Here is a 19,438-nt window from a genome sequence, read left to right on the forward strand (position 1 = left end):
ATGCACCACCCCGCTAACCACCTTCGAGGCCGAGGAGGCCACCGCCACCGCCTCGCTGGCTCCTCCAGGGCCATCCTGGGAATTGTAGTCCAGCCGCTGGGCTGCGCCGAACTACCTTTCCCATGGTGCTCTGCGGACCGGGCGAGATCAACGTTCTTTTCTAAAACTTTCTCCGCTCGGAGACCCCCGGTTTCCCCTCTCCCCTTCTTTCTGACGACCCCTTCCCGTCCATCGCGACAGAACGGCGGCCGAAAGAGGGCCCTGACCCGTTGCCGCGTAGCCGCGCCGCCGCGAGAGGCACTTCCGGCGGCGGTTCACTTCCTGGTTGGGTGGCTGGAGTCGGGCGGGAGCGCGCGCGCGGGGGAGGGGCGGCGGGTCAGTCTCCGCCGGGCGCTCCGGGGATCAGCTGGTGGGCGGGCGGGTGCCCGACGCGGCCCCGGCTCTCGCTGCAGCGCCGCCTCCTTTCCCCGACGCAGGCCGCCCCGCACCGTGACAATGTTGCGGGGCTGGTAGCTGGGCTCCCGCCGTCGAGCCATCTCAAGTGGGTGCCGCCGGGATGCTGCCTCGCGGGGCGGCGGGGGGACCGGGGAGCAGGGGGGGCAGTGCCCGGCTGAGTCGGCGGCCCGAATTCCTTCCTTTTTTCCGAGCCCTTGGGCACAGGGTCTCTGGTTTGGGGGTGGGGGACGCGTTTTCAGCCCCAGCGTTTTTCTCGTTTAGAAAATTCACGGAGCGTTTCCCCAGGATGATGGCTTGTGCTGACCCTAGGACTCAGTAGTTGCCTTTTTAAGTGTGTTACTGATTCATCCTCTCTCTCTCCCTCTGTCATCACAGGTTTAAACTTATACGAATCATTCTCTAGAGGAGGAGGGGACGGAGCGCCGCGCGATTGACACGCATATTCCTATAGGCATCCTCCGTCAGCCCCCACCCCCACGGCCGGATTCGGGTGGCTCCTCTCCGAGCTGAAATCCGAGAAGAAATCCTTGGATCTCTTGTTTTCTTTAAAAAAGAAAAAAAAAAATCTAGACGCTGTCGGTGTTTTTGTTGTACTGCTTCCTATTCGCAAGATGAAGAAGTTTTTCGACTCCCGGCGAGAGCAGGGCGGCTCTGGCCTGGGCTCCGGCTCCAGCGGAGGAGGGGGCAGCTCGTCGGGCCTGGGCAGTGGCTACATCGGCAGGGTCTTTGGCATTGGGCGGCAGCAGGTCACGGTGGACGAGGTGTTGGCGGAAGGTACGGTGGGACTGCGTGCGCCTCAATGAAAATCTTGCGCTGATGCAGCAAGATTCTGTTTTTCCAGTTGTTGCCTGTATGAATGGGTTTTACCAGGTGACCCTCCCTTCCTCATTCCCTAGCCCTGTGTGTGAATCATTGCCCTTGAGAAATTTAAAACTGAGCGTTGAGAGTGACAGGGTTTATGGGGGCAGGGGGAGGTTGCCGGACATTGTTTACTTCAGTGGCCTTTTCGTTTATTTTTTTAAAAAACATTGACAAAACAAATCTTGTTTGTCTCACTGAATTATGAGGATCAGACGAGAAAAACCTACGTGTGAATTTGGGAAGCTTCACATCAGGGGAAGGTGGTGGGCTTGTCATCCTGCTAAAACTTGAAATAATGGATGTGAGGGCTGAAGAGAGGGTTTTTTCCTTCTCTCTCTTTTCTGCCCAACTTTTCCACTGCCATGAGCTGAGGCTCTTGGTGGGTTTGACATGGTTTCCTGACCCAACTGTAATCAGGTCCCCAGGATGTGGGTGAGATAACAGAAATTACATGCAATGAATGTAGTTATTTTGAGACCAGTCAGGAGGCCCTTTTTTCAGTTTTAGGTTAAAAACATTTATTTTTTTTAATGCCGAAAGAATTGTTTGAGAGGGGCATCTTATTTTTGCTTTTCCTCTATTGGAGATGTTATTTAGATCTGCTGTGTTTGCTGGGTAAATTCCGTATCTATATCTAAATCTATGTCTTTATTCCCCAGGCTTCTGGAAATCTTTGTATGTCTCTTTTGGTAACCTTAACCTCGACCTTCATAATTATGCCAGACTCATACCCTTTACAGCCCATTGCCTGCTTTGTGTGCTTTTATTTTTAATAAAAGCAGCAATTTCTTTGGCACATAGCTATTCAAACTAATTGGATAGGGCCAACCTGCTATAGGTTGTGTTATCTGCTGAGAAGGGATGGGGGATGGTGGAGGCCTCTGTTACTGCAACATGGTGGTGGTGGGGGACCTGTTTAACTGGGGAAGGAGCCTTTTTGCAAGCTAAGCTGGAAGCAAGAGTTCCAACCCAGCCCTGGGAAATGCCTGTCATGGTCAGTGTTGCAGAGGGGTGGGTTGGGAGGAGGAAGGAGCTGTGTTTGGCTCTCAGCTTGTCTAAGCAGTAGATTCAGCTGGGCCCAGTTTTCTGGGGTTAGGGTTGACGCCTTACTTTAAAAACACCGTTTTTAAAAAGGTCTGACAATGTCCTTGTGAAATTGTTGCTCTCTTCCATTTTCCGTGCTGCTCTAGCTGTACTTAGTCTGAGGCCTGAGTCACTGTCCCTCTGGATCTTTCCTTGTGGGTTTTGGTGCAGGATGGGAGATGCTTCTGTGCCCGCTGCCAGATCTGCACCCTTAAGTCGGATCTGTCTCTTTCATCCCTGTGCCAAAGCCCTTGACCACAGGGGGATGGAGGAAAGGAGGAGTATGTGAAAGACAAATTGGGAGGAATGATGGGGTGCAGAGCTCTCCTTCTCTCAGAATGGCCTCTGCTGACCCAAGAGCATTTTGTTCAGCTCCCATATTGTCTCATTGCAGACAGTGCTACCCTCAGCAGTGCCTGTTCTCAGATTCTGAGTGACGGGAAAGAGAAAAGGAAAAATTGGTCTTTATTGTCAAGTCTGCCCTTCCCTCCCCAGAATTCATCCCTGAGAACTGCACATCATGCATTATATTTTAAAGTGGACCTTAGGGCTTGCAGTTCTGCATTCATTCATTCATTTGTTCATTCGGCAAACAATTGAGTGTCTATGATGTGCCAGGCACTGTGCCAGGCTCTGGGGATGTGATATAGAACTAGATGCTGGAGTTTATAAACTCCAGCTTTGAGAGATGGAAAATAGCCAATTAGAATGGAGTTAAACTTAGGGTGGCCCCCAATTTTAGAGAACCAAGAATTGTTTTCTGCAGGAAGTAACTGACTGAAGAATGAGTAGGAGTTAGCCAGGTGTGGTGACATCATGGACACAGACTCAGAGTGACAAGAGAGAGAGTGTCTCATTTAAAACCAGGTCTGGCAATGCTGCCCTCTTTATGTTCTTTGACTAGAATTGAGTTTGAATTTGTGGCTCTTAGACGTATGTGGCTATGTGGGAGCCAGTATACAAAGTATTTGTGTAGCACCTACCACTAGATTCAGAGAGTATGGGTATAAGAAGATCTAAAGTGTAATGTGTGCTTCTAAGGAGCTGTCAGTGAATTTGGGAACACAAGGCAAACATTCGCACATACCATAGTTTGGTTACCAGCACTGTAGCGTCAGGCATATCTAGGTTCAAATTCTGGATGTGTTCTTTACTGGCTGTGAAACCTTGGATAAGACGTTTAAACCTCTCTTGAATCTCTCTTTTCCTATGGGCTGTTCTTAAAGCATGGAGCCTGGGTCAAGAGCGTTAGCATTACCTGGGAGCTTATAAGAAATGCAAATTCTCAGGCCCACTCCATAAGCCATGAGTGTGGGGCTTTAACAAGTTCCTGTAGTGATTCTGATGCAAGCTAAAGTTTGATAACCACTGTCCTATGAAGTGGTCTTGAAGATTATATGAGGCATTGTATGTAAATTATTTAACTTCTTTTCCCCCCCAGTGTTCAATAAATGGTAGCCTCTAATTACCAGCAACATTGCATCATAAAGGGGATTGGGGGTGGCAATGTGAAGGCTAGTTTGGCTAAAGCAGTCTTCAGGAATTACCACCCTCTCCTCCATTGTGGGTGGACAGAATCAGGTGTCCTTTGCAGTTAGCTCCTCAAAGGGTCAACAGATGTTTTGGGTAGCCATACTCCTTCCTGGACCCTCTTCTGTTTGAGAAATCAAGTGCTGACCTGGACACCAGCCCAGCCAGAATTGTCTGAGGTTGATGAGAGTTGTGCATCAAGTGTCCAGGGCAGTGGCTAGGAAGTTCAGGGACTTATTACCACCACATCCCACTGATCATCCCTTTTCCCCTAATGTGGGTCAGTACTGTTCTATGCCTTATAGTATGGAATTGCAAGCACCCCAAGGAGGATGTGTTGGAGCAGTGGTTCTCAACCTTCCTAATGCCGCGACCCTTTAATACAGTTCCTCATGTTGTGGTGACCCCCAACCATAAAATTATTTTTGTTGCTACTTCATAACTGTAATTTTGCTACTGTTATGAATCGTAATGTAAATATCTGATATGCAGGATGTATTTTCATTGTTACAAATTGAACATAATTAAAGCATAGTGATTAATCACAAAAACAATATGTAATTATATATGTGTTTTCTGATGGTCTTAGGCGACCCCTGTGAAAGGGTCGTTCGACCCCCAAAGGGGTCGCGACCCACAGGTTGAGAACCGCTGTGTTGGAGGAAGGCAGGAGAATGCCTGGCCTGCCATCTCTCCATCAGCAGCATCAGCCCCGCTTGCCTAGTTGCACTAACTAGTCTAGTGGGGGCTTATTTATCTTGGGAACTGAAGAATTTCTTGGGAATTTATCTAAGTCATGAGTTCAGAGGGATTTGGTTATCTCTAGGATGGGTTTTGGGGAGGATATTTTCTTTCTAGCTTCCTCAGCAAAGATGCCACAACGAGATGTGAGACCATGACTGATGTAATAGGCATGTGATGTCAAGGGAATATTTGGTTTAAGTTTCCAGAATGAGCTCAATAGGAAAATTGGAACAATGCTTAAAGAAGAAATGAGAAGCTGTGCTTTTATCCACACCTCCTTAGCTATATGAGGCCTTATATCTAAGCTTTAAACCATAAATAAATGTTTGTTGAATACCTCCTGTGTCCACAACAACATTCCAGAATTGCTTTAGTTCTATATAGGGTGGCCAAAATGGCTCTTCAGAACAGTTTCTCACCTACATTAAAGGAATCCAGGTTTAGGGCTAATGAGAATTACTGAGTAAGTCTCCAAATCAGTAAACTTTGACAATTTCTCCTGCCTACAGTGCAAGGTACTGAGGTTTTAAAATGTGTGTGAAACCACCTAAAGAAAATCAAGCATACTAGTACATAGATACATACATGGCATATATTTATAACATGTTGGCAGTGTCAATATATTGCATGCATGTATTCATTTAGTGTACATTCCTTAGTGCCTTCCTTGTGGCAGGCACTGTATTAGGTTCCAGAGCTATATGATGAATGAGACTTAGGCTCAGCTCTTACGGAGCTCATAGACCAACAAATAACCCTAAGGTAAATGTCCTGCATTTAGCATGGCCTTTGGTGGATGTTAGGGGGTAAAAAGATGTTAAGAGATGATAAAGAGAAATGGCTTGGGGTTGAGGATTTATAGGTGAGTGCAATTTGAACATGGAAATTGCCCAGATGTTTCAGATGAGGGTTACCTGAGGTCTTTCAAGCAGAGAGAATAACATATGCAAAAGTGTGCAATGGTGAAATGGTATGATTTCCTGGAATACTGACTAGTGTTATAATTTTGGTCAGTACAAGTTTCCCTTCCAGAATCAAGGGAAGAAGAACATGGAATGGTAGAAAGAAACTTTTTTTTACAATTCCCTGGCTGTGCTTGCTGCTTGCTTCCAGTGGCCCTGGGTCTTTTGCGTAACTATTGAATAGGTATCTAGTATGCACTGCTCTCCTCTGGGCCTCATCTAATTGTGGGGCAAGGAGTGGTCCTGAAGGTTCAAAGAAAAGCAGAAGGTTGAAGCAGAAGCAGGCTAGGGAGTAAGATGACCACTGTTTCAGAAAGGAGTTGTCAGGGGAGAAAATGACGATGTTTGACCAGAGCAGAAGGTATGTTGGAGAGAGAAGAAAAGGAAATAAGGTTCTGGAGAGCTTCAGTACCAGGCAGAGAGGTTAGTTAGAAGCATCTGAGGCCTTCTCGTGACGAAAACACCAATTTAATCCTTCCCACTTCAGATGTCTTTGCCTTGCTGGGGAGTCTGGTTTTTTTAGTGGCAACTGCAGATTTTCAGGGGGTGGTTTGTGAATGGTGTCTTCTTCCTGGCTTCAGGCATGATGACAGTTACAGCTTTGCTAAATATAGCCAAATCTAGAATTCATAAGTGAAATCCAGAATAAGCAATTACTTGGTCAGAGTCTTTCCTTTGGTCTTTCTAACAAAGTCATGCTCATTTAATGAGAGATAACAGAGAAACAGTTTCACATGGGTTTTGAGTGGGAGGATATGGGGGAGGCATACACTTGTACCTCAATAGCTGAGACTGCATGTAGAGTACCTAGAAAAAGCTTGATAAATATTAATAAGGTGCATATGAAAAAATGCAGTCATTTGAACTTGTAGTATTTGAAAGTTGACATTTAAGAGAGGGGACTGCCCTAGCTAGTTCGGCCCACAGACTAAAGGGTAGTGGGTTCGATTTTGATCCAGGGCGTGCACCTGGGTTGCAGGCTTGATCCCCAGCCTGGGTCAGCGGTAGGCAACCAATCGATGTGTGTGTCTCTCACATTGATGTTTCTCCCTATCTCTCCCTGTCCCTTCCACTCTCTCTAAAAATCGATGGAAAAATATCCTTGGGTGAGGATTAACAACAACAAACCACTCAAAAACAAAAACAAAAAAAGAAAGGGGACCAACACCATCATCTACCTTCATCTTGTACTCTTCAAAGGATAAGTGCTTTCTGAACTGTTTAAGAAATAATTGTGACATCTGTATCTGAAAGAGCCAAATGATAAGAATAGAAGTGGTTTGTCTGTTGAATAGCATCTAGCACTTGGAAGTAGCAAAGAGTAGCTTTCAGTCTACTTTTGTGGAGCCGTTCTTTGGTGCAGCGGAAGGAGCACTGCAGTATACATTGGGAGGTCAGGGTTTGTTGGTTCATTCATTGCCACATTTGGTAACTTTTATTGAGCATTCACTAATGTGCTGGACATCATACAATGATAAGCCATTGCTCTGCCTTAAGCTCACGTTGTAGAGCTTCAGACACATGAGCAAATAGCTTTAAGGATGTAAAAGGCCTAGGGGAATAGATATGAGGGAGCAATTAATTTTATGGGGTGAGGAGTAGTTAGGGAGAGCTAAAGAAAGGTGATATTTGAGGTATGTCTTCAAAAATAAGAATTTATTACTAGGTGGACAAGGTCGAGAGAACATTCTAGGCAGAGAGCATAACATGGCCAAAGACACAAAAGCAGAAAGTGCACTGCTTGCTGGGAGCTATATGTTTTGAGATAGCGGTTATCTATTACTGGGCCAGGGATGTGCTGGCCAATAAAGTAGTCATATGAGCCCCAGTGGCTATTTAAATAATCTTGCCATGGCAAATGGAGAAGTAATAGAAGACTTGACTCCTCCCCTCCTAGTTGACATGATGATCAACACACAAGAAATTAAGTGCACCTTACAAGATAATAATAGCTATTGGAATGTTGGGGTGCATGGTGTAGTCTCCAATTCAGGAAGGACTGAGGGGAAGGAGATCAGTGAGGACTGAAATGGTTAGGAAAGACTTTGTGAAGGTGGATTGCTCTTAACAATCTTAAGACTCCCTTCTTCGAGGAACCTTGTTTTAGGGAAGATTGAGTTCAGCACATTTGCATAGGTTATATTCTTAGTAAAGTTGAAGCAAGTATTGCAACATCTTTGGTCTCTTTTGAGGAACAAAACTGCCTTCATAAATAAATCATATGTTCTGTGTTTATACCCAAAGCAAAAAAGCCTATTCATTCTATATGATTTTGAATCACTCAGGAATAACGAATATTAGCACATTAAGGCAACAGTGGCTGCAGCATTTTGTGCCCACTTTTTCTCTCCATTAGTTTCTTTGTTATTTTTAGTCTGTTATCTTTATTATTATTTAGTCTATTATATATACTTGAAACAACCTCTGTTCTGTTGAGTTACAGATAATTGTTAGGAAAGAGGAGTCCTATAAGTGAGACTTCCACCTTGGCAGAGGGCGGGTTCCTCAGGGTGGAATAAAGTTGAAAGAGTAAAAATTTGGAATTTCATTTGAGGTGTGCTGTGAGTGAATGAGCTTGAGTTGGTCAGTTTTCTCCTTGGGGTTGAGTTAACCTTGGCAGATGATGGATAGCAATGCCAATTGAAGCTTTGTTATTTATGATTTCTGAAGAGCTGAGAGATTATTGGATGAAAGAGTTTATGGATCCCTATATTATTATAATAGAAGGCCAAGCATAGCATTGATGTTAAATTATCATTTGTAATTAAAATGGCCTTCAATAATGATGCCTTTCATCTAGGACTTGAATCTTGAAGAAAGCAGTATAAGGCCATATAATTTGTTTGTTGCCTGTTTTTAAGGATGCTTGCAGTTCTTGTGCTGGGAACTTTAGGATGAGAGATTGACTATTGTGCCTCTGGTACTGAGCATGAATTTGTGAACAAAATGGAGACTTTATTACCCTTGATAAATTACCCTTTCTTCCTATCAGTTGGGCTCTTCTTGGAGGATTGGGGCCTGAGCTACGTTTACAGAGGTGGCAGGATTCCAGCTTGTACCTTTGACTCATATTTTTCCCCGGTTAGTGAATCTTGTTGGTTCAGGAAGTGCTGATTATCTTACTGGTTTGGTAGTCCACCCTGCTCTTCAGATCTTTGTTTGTCCTCTACTATTTTTAGAAGTCTGGGAATCTTGGTGGTGACGTGGTGGGAAGTGTTGGAAGAAATAATTGTACCTGGCCTTTTGGCAATGGAAAGACTCTTGGTTTGAGCAGAAGGTGTAACTTGGAAATGATTGGGGAAAACCTGATATGCAGTACTGTCTTTCTTCCCCTGGAATGAAGGGAGCACTGTGATGTTCTCCTTCGGAGAAGACTTTCAAAGTTAGTACCGAGTGTGGTGCTTTAAAAGCATGAGAACTGGAGGTAGGCAGCCCATGGCTTGAATCCTGGACCTGTCCCTGTGATGTTGGCAACTTACTAAGACCCAGGTTTCTCATTTATAAAATGCGGGTAATAACTGGGGGTAGTTGTAAGGATTAGATGAAATTATGCAAAGCACTTAGCATAGTGTCTAGCATATAGTTAGCAGTCTGTAAATGATAACTCTTAATATTTGGGTGCATGAATTTTGTTTTTATCAGGCAGTATTTGTTTTGCTGTGTGTATAAACTGGAGATGCTGGAGTCTTGGATATAAGGCTATCTATCTATCTATCTATCTATCTATCTATCTAGTATTCATAAAACCCAGAATGAGGAATAAGGAGAAGAATCTCAGATAGGTATTGTGGTTTGATTTTTTTTTTTTTTCCTGCTTGAAAGCCAACTGTGTTAGGAAAATTTCCCCAACCTATCAAGTTGCTATTAGTTATGATGGGTGTCTCTGTCCCTGAGGAATATCTGACCCCAGCTGCCTTTCCATCTTCAAATCCTGGTGCTTCATTCAGGCCGGTGCCCTCCTCATCACCCATGTACCATGTGTTTAGTTCTTTCCAATGCTTTACTCATATTGTTCCCTGCACCTGTGATATGCTCTCTTTCCCCACCCACCTATCTTTATCCCACCTAACCTTTGTCCTGCCTAACCACAGTATCACCACACCTGCCAAAGTGATCCATTTATCCTCTTGTCCTTTGGATTCCTGTCATTCTTGCTTGGCTATGTTGACTGTTTTGGGCCCATAATCTCAAAGTTTTTTTTTTTTTGCTATTTAGCTATTTCATTTGTATCTACTTTCTAGGGTTAGATAATTGGTTCTTAGGGGCAGGGTGTGGACCTTAGATTTATTTTGTATCCAGTTCAGGCCTCTTAAATTTGAACAATGTAACAATGGGTACTGGAGAATAAATTAATGAATGAATAATACATTAAATTAGTACTAATTCAGATTCACTGACCAGACACTAGAGACCAGACAGATTTGAAACCTACAGACATCTCTTATCCCTATTTCAATAATATAGTAGATTTATGTTTGGGACACTGTTACAATGATAATAACTATCGAATCTTCTAGGCTTTTGGTAAAATTGAAAATAACAAAATTCAAAGCTAAGTGGAACACCTTCCAGAAAAACATGTAAATTTCTCTTTATTGATTGGATTCAGTTATGGGAACCTAATACTATAAATCTCAAAAATAGAGATATAAGGTACAATTAACTATATAAAGGAATTCTAAAATGATTTAAATGCTATATTGTGAAGATGAAGGAAATTATTAGGTCAGGTATCAAAAATGTAAATATTTTCTAGCTTGTGATGGTTGTTGACCCACAGGAAATTAGGGCAGTGATTCTCAACATGTATTTGGGATAGTGAGCATGGGAGCAGGGAGAATAGATAGGAGGAGGAATATATAAATTGAAAAGCACAGACAAAACTCAGGTCCAGCCTGGAAAGGAGAGAACCTCAAACGAGGATGGAGAGCGCTGATATACCCTCTTAGGAGGCATATAAAGGAGGTGGGGTGGGGAGAGGACATGAGACTTTTAATTTATCAAGGAGAATATGTTTTGTTTTGTTAATCCTCATTCGAGGATATTTTTTTCCCATTGATTTTTAGAGAGAGTGAAAGGGAGGGAGAGAGGTAGAGAGAGAAACATCAATCTCACATCAATTGGTTGCCTCCCACATGTGCCCTGACCAGGGCTGAGATCGAACCTGCAACTCCTGTATGTCCTTTACCTGGAATCAAACCCATTACCCTTCAGTGTGAGGGCTTGGACAGTCTAACCACTGAGCAATGCCAGCCAGGGCAAGGTGGATATGGTTTTTAAAAGGCTCATCCATATGGCTCTTGCAGCTCAGTCATAAGTTGAATCTACAGAAGTGGTGTCTAAAATTGATCACTGAATGTAGCTCTTAGACTATAGATAGGCACCTGTTTCTCCCTGTTCAGGTCTTACTTAAATCTCACCTCAGAAAAGCCTTCCTTGACTATCCAATATAAGGAATCCATAATGTTTTATTTTGCCAGTTAGCATGTGTCAACTGGTTTTCATCTTATTGTTTATCTCTCTCTACTAGAATTTCACCTCCATAAAAGCAGAGATCTTGATTTACTTTATTGCTATATCCCTAGTATCTAGTGTAGTGCCTGGCACATTTGAGGAGCTCAGTGAAAACCAGTTGAATGAATGAATGAGCACATGAAGAAGACAGAAGGAATGATCAAAGACATACATGTAGAATCAGGAGAGCGGGAATGATGAAAATGAATATTAAATAGATTTAAAGGAAGGAAGGAAGGTATGGATGGTCTTTGAGATGGGAATCCACCATCTCCTAGGTCGTGGCACCTGAATAAACCTCTTCCTTTTTGCACCAGAAAAAAAGAAAAAGAAAAAAGGGAGGGTGTGGATACTAGGGGAGGGTTAAAAGTTAGAAAGGGTTATTGGATTTGGAAATACAGAGATTATTCATGACTTTTGTTAGAGCAGTGTGTGAGTGAAGCAATGGAGCGAAGTCCAGGTAACAGTGAAATGAGTGACTGGGAAGTGGGGTGAACACTGAGTCGGGGGAATTTATTATTTTTAATGGTGGAATATTGAGTACATTAAGCAGAGAGGAGGAGTTTAGAGGTACAGTATGGGGGGGGCGATTCTTGATGGAATAGTGCTGAGGAGCTGATGGCAGGTGATGGATGGGATCATGAGCTCAGATGGAGGACGTGACTTTGGACAGGAGAAAGATCACTTTATTAACTGACCTGGAAGAAAGAGGAGCAAGAATGGGTACAAGAAAGAAATTGATGGGGTTTGGTAAGTTGAGAGAGTTCTTGTTTCATGGCTTCACTGTTTTCTGTTGAATACTGCAGGCTGGGAGTTGAATTGGGGGTTTAAAGAGTATAGTGAAGGATGTGAAGGAGTTCCTTAAGTTTAAGGAGAGAAGAACTGACAGAGAATGGCTTGGTCATATGGAGAGACCGTTTGATATGACTCATCATGGAAAGAGGTTTTTCTGACCCATGAGGTTTAATCAGTTTTGAAATATATACTATTTTGGATAGGGGTTGTGTGTTTTTTTGTAAATACAGTATATATTTTCTGTTTTCTAGATTAAATGCTGCAGAGGCAGCATAACATAGGTGGAAAGTACTCCTGATCTGAATCTGTTGTTGACCACCATGCTCTGTGCTCTGGACAAATTGCTTCCCAACTTTGACCATTAGGTTCCATCTGTAAAATGAGGACTAGATGATGGTGAAGTCTCTTTCCAATTCTAATATCTTACTGCTCTTTTATTTCTCAAATTCATTGTTATTAGAATGTCATTTTGTTATAGAGTGAGTAGGATATGTGCTTGATATGGGTAAGGCAGTTTGCTCCTGAATAAAATGGCCCCGAATTACTATGCTTTTTGAATTTCATGTTTGTGTTTTATAGTGTCTTCTGGTTCCTTTCTTATGAGAATGTCAGCTGTCACTTCTTGCTGCTGTCCATGTGCCTTCCTGAATTAGTGCTTCTCTAATTTGCCTCTTTTAATCTATGGATTTGAAACTAGATGACTAAGTTTGTTAGAACTGTGGTTAATAATAAAGAGGCTTAGTGACAGTTTGAGGGTCTTGTCTATGATTAAAGTACATGAGCTGCTGTGACAGGTAAGAGTTTTTTATACTCATGTTTTAGAAAGGTTGAGTTCTGAGAGATAATGAGTTACCATTTGATATTTATTATTATTATCATTATTTTTAAAATATATTTTTATTGCTTTCAGAGAGGAAGGGAGATGAAGAGAGAGATAGAAACACCAATGATGAGAGAGAAACATATTTTGGTTGCCTCCCATATGTTTCCTGTCCAGGGATCCAACCCACAACCTTTTTGGTGTATGGACATCGCTCCAACCAACTCAGCCATCTGCCAGGGCTAGACATTTGGGTTATTTATGGCTATTACAAAACAACCACATGTATTTTTTAAGTCTTTGAGTACTTGTTCTATTCCTTAGAATAAATTTCTGAATGTGAAATGTCTGGATCAAAAGATATACATATTTTAGCTTTTGATACATGCTGCAAATTGCCTCCAGAAAGATTAAACCAATATATACTTCCACCAGAGTGTTTCTTGTTTATGAGATTGGATTTGTTCGTTTGTTTTTTCTTTCTTCTTTCTTCCCTCTTTCTCTCTATATATCTATCTTTTATATTTCTTCTATGGTGAATTCTTTGTTTATGTTTATTTGCTCATATTCCTGTTAGGGCATTCATCTTTTTTAATGATTCATAGACGTTCTTTACATATTGAAGGTCTTAATCTATATATAGCATATTTCCTCCTAATTTGTCATTTACCTTACTAAGTTGGGGTTTTGCAGATATTTTTAATTTTTAAAAAAATGTTTTTATTGGTGTTAGAGGGAGTTTTGCAGATATTTTTAATTTAAAAAAAATATTTTTATTGATTTTAGAGAGGGAGGGAGAGGAAAAGAGAGGTAGAAACATCAATGATGAGAGAGAATCATTGATTGGCTGCTTCCTGTACAGCCCTGACTGGGATCAAGCCCGCAACTCAGGCATGTGCCCTGACCAGGAATCGACCTGTGGTTCATAGGTCGACACTCAATTACTGAGCCACACTGACCAGTCAGATATTTTTAATTTTTATGCAATCAAATATGTCAGCTTTTCCTTTATGATTTTTTAAAAATATATTTTATTTATTTTTTACAGAGAGGAAGGGAGAGAGATAGAGAGTTAGAAACATCAATGAGAGAGAAACATCGATCAGCTGCCTCCTGCACATCTCCTACTGGGGATGTGCCCACAACCCAGGTACATGCCCTTGACCGGAATCGAACCTGGGACCTTTCAGTCCGCAAGCCGATGCTCTATCCACTGAGCCAAACCGGTTTTGACTCCTTTATGATTTTTGTTTGTATCATACTTTGTAAGGTCCAAGGAGAAATACAGAGCCTAGATCACAGAGACCCTATGAGCCTGAAGTTTCTCTTTAAGCAATAAGGAAGCCATTTAGAGTTTTAAGAGGGAGATGGTATGGTCACATGTGCAGTTTAGTTAGATTTGTGGAGGATGACATTAGGGAGCTGAGCCTAGAGCATTTAGGAGGATGTTGCCATGATCCAGGTTAAAGACAGTGAGGATCTGACTGGCAGAGTGGTAATCAGAGAGAGAAGAGCTCAGACGAATATTTAGGAGGTCATATCGTCGGGATTTGGTCCTTTACTGGATTTTAGAGGTTGAATAAGAGTCTGGAATCAAGAGTGATAACAGGTTTCTAGTTTGAGTGCCCAGGTACATGAGATAGCAGTGACACTAAGTGAGCTGTATTATTCAAGAAGAGAAGAAAGATTGAAAGAGAGAAGACAGTTGTAATGAGGGAAGATAATGAGTTTAATATGCCCAGTTTGTAGTGTGTTTAGGTTATCTCTTGCTGCCCTATAACCCAATGGCTTAAAACAACAACGATTTATTACATAATTCTGTGGGTTGACTGCTGGGTCTCCACTGGATCTCTGCTTCTGCTCATCTCATTTGGGGTCTGTTAAATTGTCTTTACTCCTACCACCTTATTGTACTGTATACCTGAATTAAGAACATCCCAGCATGAGCAAATATATCACATTTCTGTGATGAAGCATATAACACCATTCTTCATCCTTACAGAAATGTATTTGTGAGAGAAATACAGGAAATCCTGTGGGTTTATACACAGAGCTCTGGTGTTTTTCACACTCTGGGGTATGTACCACAGTGAGAATTGGGTGAAGGGTGTACCTTTTAAAAAATTATTTATTTATGGTAAAGTGGAATAAGGGCTTTGAGGAACTTAGACAGATTATTTTTAGGAAAGAATACCTAGGGAAGTTAAATATTATGAAATTGATTTATTTGAAGCTGTTCATGCAGAGATACTTGTACTCAAGTTTGAAGAGTCAAGAGTAAGAAGAGCAATGGACTGAGAGTGGAATTGAGATTTAGTAACATTTAAGGGATAGCTTAGTAAGGAGAGCCCTTAAAAGACAGAGAAAGACTATCCAGAGAGGCGCGAAGATAGTCAACAAACTGCAGTGTCTTGCACACATGGGACTAAGTTGGAGTAAGGAAGAGGATCAGCTGCTCCAGAGTGGTCATCTTATAAAGTAGGATAAAAACGAAAACAGCCCAGCTGGTATTGCTCAATGGTTGAGCCTTGACCCATGAACCAGGAGGTCATGGTTCAATTCCAGGTCAGGGCACATGCTGAGGTTGCGGGCTCAATCCCCAGTCAGGGGAGGGCAGGAGGCAGCTGACCAATGATTCTCTCTCATCATTGATGTTTCTATCTCTCTCTCCTTCTCCCTTCCTCTCTTTGAAAAACAAAACAAAACACCCCTAACCGCTTTGGCTCAGTGGATAGAGAGTCGGTCTGCAGACTGAAGGGTCCCAGGTTCGATTCGGGTCAAGGGCATGTACCTTGGTTGCGGGCACATGCCCAGTGGGGGCGTGCAGGAGGCAGTTGATCCGATGTTGCTCTCTCATCGATGTTTCTAACTCTCTATCCCCCTCCCTTCCTCTAAAATATATTTTAAAAAAATTAAAAAATAAATAAAACCAAAACCTGGAAAACATCTGGATTGGGCAATGGAGTGGCATTGGCCTCTGCCAGAGCAGTTTCAGAAGAATGGTGAGTTGATGAGTGGGAGCAGCAAATCTAGATTATTTCTTTGAGAAGTGAAAATAAGGAGAAAAGGAGAGGTAGTGTGGCAGCTAGATCAAGAGATGCTTGAGCATATTAATAGGCTGATACACAGGCACCAGGAGAAGGTGAAAGAGATAGAGATAGAGATAGAAATAGAAATATTAAAACAAGAGTGAGGGTAGTTTCCTTAATTGAGTGAGGTTCCAGAGGAGACTGAGGGAGATGAATTGCAATAGTTACTCAGGTCAAAAACCTTTCCTCCAGTCATTTAATTGGGTCCTTCCATATTCTCAGGCCAATAACCTTTACCTGCATCTAGTTTATCAAAAAATCCTGATTGCTCTGCATTTATACTACACCCAAATTCCAACCATTTCTAACTTCCTCTACCATTGTCTCCCTGGGTCACACTATTGTTGGCCAGGATTATACTAGCCATTTCTTCCACCTGTGCCTCCTCAGTCTCCTCTCAACACAAAAGCCAGAATGATCTTTAAAATGCACATCAATCCATGTTATTCCTCTGCTTAGAACCTCAGTAGTGACTCCGCATCTCACTGAAAGTAAGTCCTGATGTGGGCATAGAAAGTGCTGTGCTCTGGCCTACAGTTATTTCTTTTCTAGTTTATTACTCTCCTCTTTGGTTATTGCACTCTATCCATACTGGCTTCCTGTGGTTCCTTAAAGCAGGGTGAGTTCATGCCTCCCTCTCAGGGTTTTGTACTTACTGTTCCCTTGCCTGCAATACTCTTCCTCTAGGTAGCCCCAAAGCTTGCTCTTCCTCACCCATTTTGCTTAAATTTCACCTTCTCAGAGAGTCCTTCTGGCCATTTTATTAGAAATTTCAACCCCTCCCTTCCACCAGCTCTCCTTATTCCTCTTTCCTGCCTTTATATGCTCTATAATTTACTTATTGTGTTTGTTGTCTCCCTTCTTTAGAATGTAAACTTTCTGAGCTTGTCTGTTTTATTCACAGGCCTAGAATCATAGCTGCCACAGAGTAAGCAGTAACTATTTGTTGATGAAATAGGTGAATGAATGAATGGGGTCAAGACCAGTCGTTGGATAAGGAGGAAATTTCACTCTTGAGACAGGAGGAGATAAATGGATCAGTGTGGATATAGATAGGTTTGTGCTGGGAAGGCTGGGGGTGTGTGGGGACATAGAAATTTGAAAGTAGTAATGGCAGATGCCTTCAGTTTTCTGGAATAAGGAGGCAAGGTATTCTGCTGAAGGTAATGGTGAGTATGGGGCTGAAGAGAATCTTGAAGGTTTGGGTTAGGTGTTGAGAGGTTTGGGATTCGGAGCTATCCAAGGACATGTAAAGGACCCAGGCCAGGATAAAGACTATGAATTGATGCAATTTTGCAAGGCTGTTTGATTTTTTTTTTTTTCTGGTAGAACGCAGGAGACTTGGGTTATGAGCAAAATAGGTGGATTTTGTATTGATTCACGGTTGAATAGATGTGATGGGAGGCCACAGGTGCAAAGGAATCAAAGGAGAAGTCCAGATTGTCAACCATGGGGTCAGATTGGGAAGAGAAGGCCCTCTAAGGAGCAGGTTCTTTGGTTGGGAGGAAATACAGTCAGAGCTTGGAGGATGGATGGGTTTGAAGAACAGATCAGGCCAGAATGAGGCATGAGAGAACTGAAGGCCTGGAGTTGTGTCAGAAAGTGAACGATTGGCATTTAAGATTTGTGTTGACAAGGTCTAGGGTGTAGCTATGGATGTAGGTGGTTGAGAAGACCAAAGGTCATTGTAGTGAAGAAATTTAGAGATTGAAGTATAGGAATGAATCATCCTTGTGGATTTTGAAACCACCCAGGATCATGGCAGGAATTGTGGCAGAGAGGACGCTGGAATGCTAAAGGCTTCAGTGAATGTTGGGAAATGAGTAGGAAGGGAGACAAGGAGTAATGAAAAAGCAAGAAGTAATGATCTGAAATAAATTTAGGAGAACAAGGGACATTCTGACCTACCCTGAGGTTCTTGAGGTGTAGGAAAATCTGGCGAGAGAAAGCTGGTGATGTAAATGATCTTGGCTGATGCAGGAGCAGGTCAAAGCAATTTGGGTGATATTTCTTTTGGCTAGATTCTGGAGCTAAATTGTTATTGTTTTGTGTGGTTTTTTTTTTAGGGGAGAATGATGATTTTTATTTTTTAAATATATTTTATTGATTTTTTACAGAGAGGAAGGGAGAAGAATAGAGAGTTAGAAACATCGATGAGAGAGAAACATCGATCAGCTGCCTCCTGCATACTCCCTACTGGGGATGTGCCTGCAACCAAGGTATAACCATTGACAGGAATCGAACCTGGGACCCTTGAGTCCGCAGGCTGACGCTCTATCCACTGAGCCAAACCGGTTAGGGCTGTTATTATTGTTATATAAACATAATATATAGCATTTATTTGACAGCTTTCCTCTTGTGAAAAGGAATAAATAAACTTTCCTTTTATTTACATTTACATATATGTTTACATAATATATTTACTTGTATTTAAATATATACATAACAATTTAAAAAAAATTTCCCTTAGGTCTTGGCTTTATGAAGAAAGAGACCTCATATAGTCACTGTAGAGACATCCTTAATATGTGGCTTTGATTTGCCTTTTGTATTTTATTGCTGGGAGTTCCTGCTTACCTCTAACTTCTATTTTATTTTATTTTATTTTTTTAATTAAATCTTTATTGTTCAGATTATTACATTTGTTCCTCTTCCCCCCCCCCCCATAACTCCCCTCCTCCCAGTTCCCGCCCCACCCTCCGCCCTCACTCCCCACCCACTGTCCTCATCCATAGGTGCACGATTTTTGTCCAGTCTCTTCCCGTATCTCCCACACCCCTTTCCCCCCGAAGAATAGTCAGTCCATCCCCTTTCTATGTCCCTGATTCTATTATAATCACCAGTTCATTCTGTTCATCAGATTATTTATTCACTTGATTCTTAGATTCACTTGTTGATAGATGCATATTTGTTGTTCATAATTTGTATCTTTACCTTTTTCTTCCTCTTCCTCTTCTTAAAGGATACCTTTCAGCATTTCATATAATCCTGGTTTGGTGGTGATGAACTCCTTTAGCTTTTCCTTATCTGTGAAGCTCTTTATCTGACCTTCAATTCTGAATGATAGCTTTGCTGGATAAAGTAATCTTGGTTGTAGGTTCTTGGTATTCATCACTTTGAATATTTCTTGCCACTCCCTTCTGGCCTGCAAAGTTTCTGTTGAGAAATCAGCTGACAGTCGTATGGGTATTCCCTTGTAGGTAACTGATTGTTTTTCTCTTGCTGCTTTTAAGATTCTCTCTTTATCTTTTGCTCTTGGCATTTTAATTATGATGTGTCTTGGTGTGGTCCTCTTTGGATTCCTTTTGTTTGGGGTTCTCCGCGCTTCTTGGACCTGTAAGTCCATTTCTTTCACCAGGTGGGGGAAGTTTTCTGTCATTATTTCTTCAAATAGGTTTTCAATATCTTGCTCTCTCTCATCTTCTGGCACCCCTATAATTCTGATGTTGGTACTCTTGAAGCTGTCCCAGAGGCTCCTTACGCTATCCTCGCATTTTTGGATTCTTTTTTCATTTTGCTTTTCCGGTTGGGTGTTTTTTGCTTCCTCGCATTTCAAATCATTGACTTGATTCTTGCACTCCTCT

At 42.1% G+C, this 19,438-nt stretch overlaps 1 protein-coding gene across 1 annotated transcript in view; it reads left to right on the forward strand.

The window, feature by feature from the left end:
* Positions 1 to 351: 351 nt before the first annotated feature.
* AAK1 (AP2 associated kinase 1) overlaps positions 352 to 19,438 on the forward strand; it is a 128,231-nt gene continuing 109,144 nt past the window's right edge. Inside the window, exons 1-2 of the mRNA XM_081101248.1 lie at positions 352 to 541; positions 832 to 1,230. Coding sequence (XP_080957374.1) covers positions 1,068 to 1,230 — 163 coding nt within the window. The 5' untranslated portion in view covers positions 352 to 541; positions 832 to 1,067. The remainder of the gene's footprint in view (positions 542 to 831; positions 1,231 to 19,438) is intronic.

This window comes from Myotis nattereri, assembly GCF_964212035.1.
Source record: "Myotis nattereri genome assembly, chromosome: 10".
In the NCBI taxonomy this organism is placed as follows: Eukaryota; Metazoa; Chordata; class Mammalia; order Chiroptera; family Vespertilionidae; genus Myotis; species Myotis nattereri.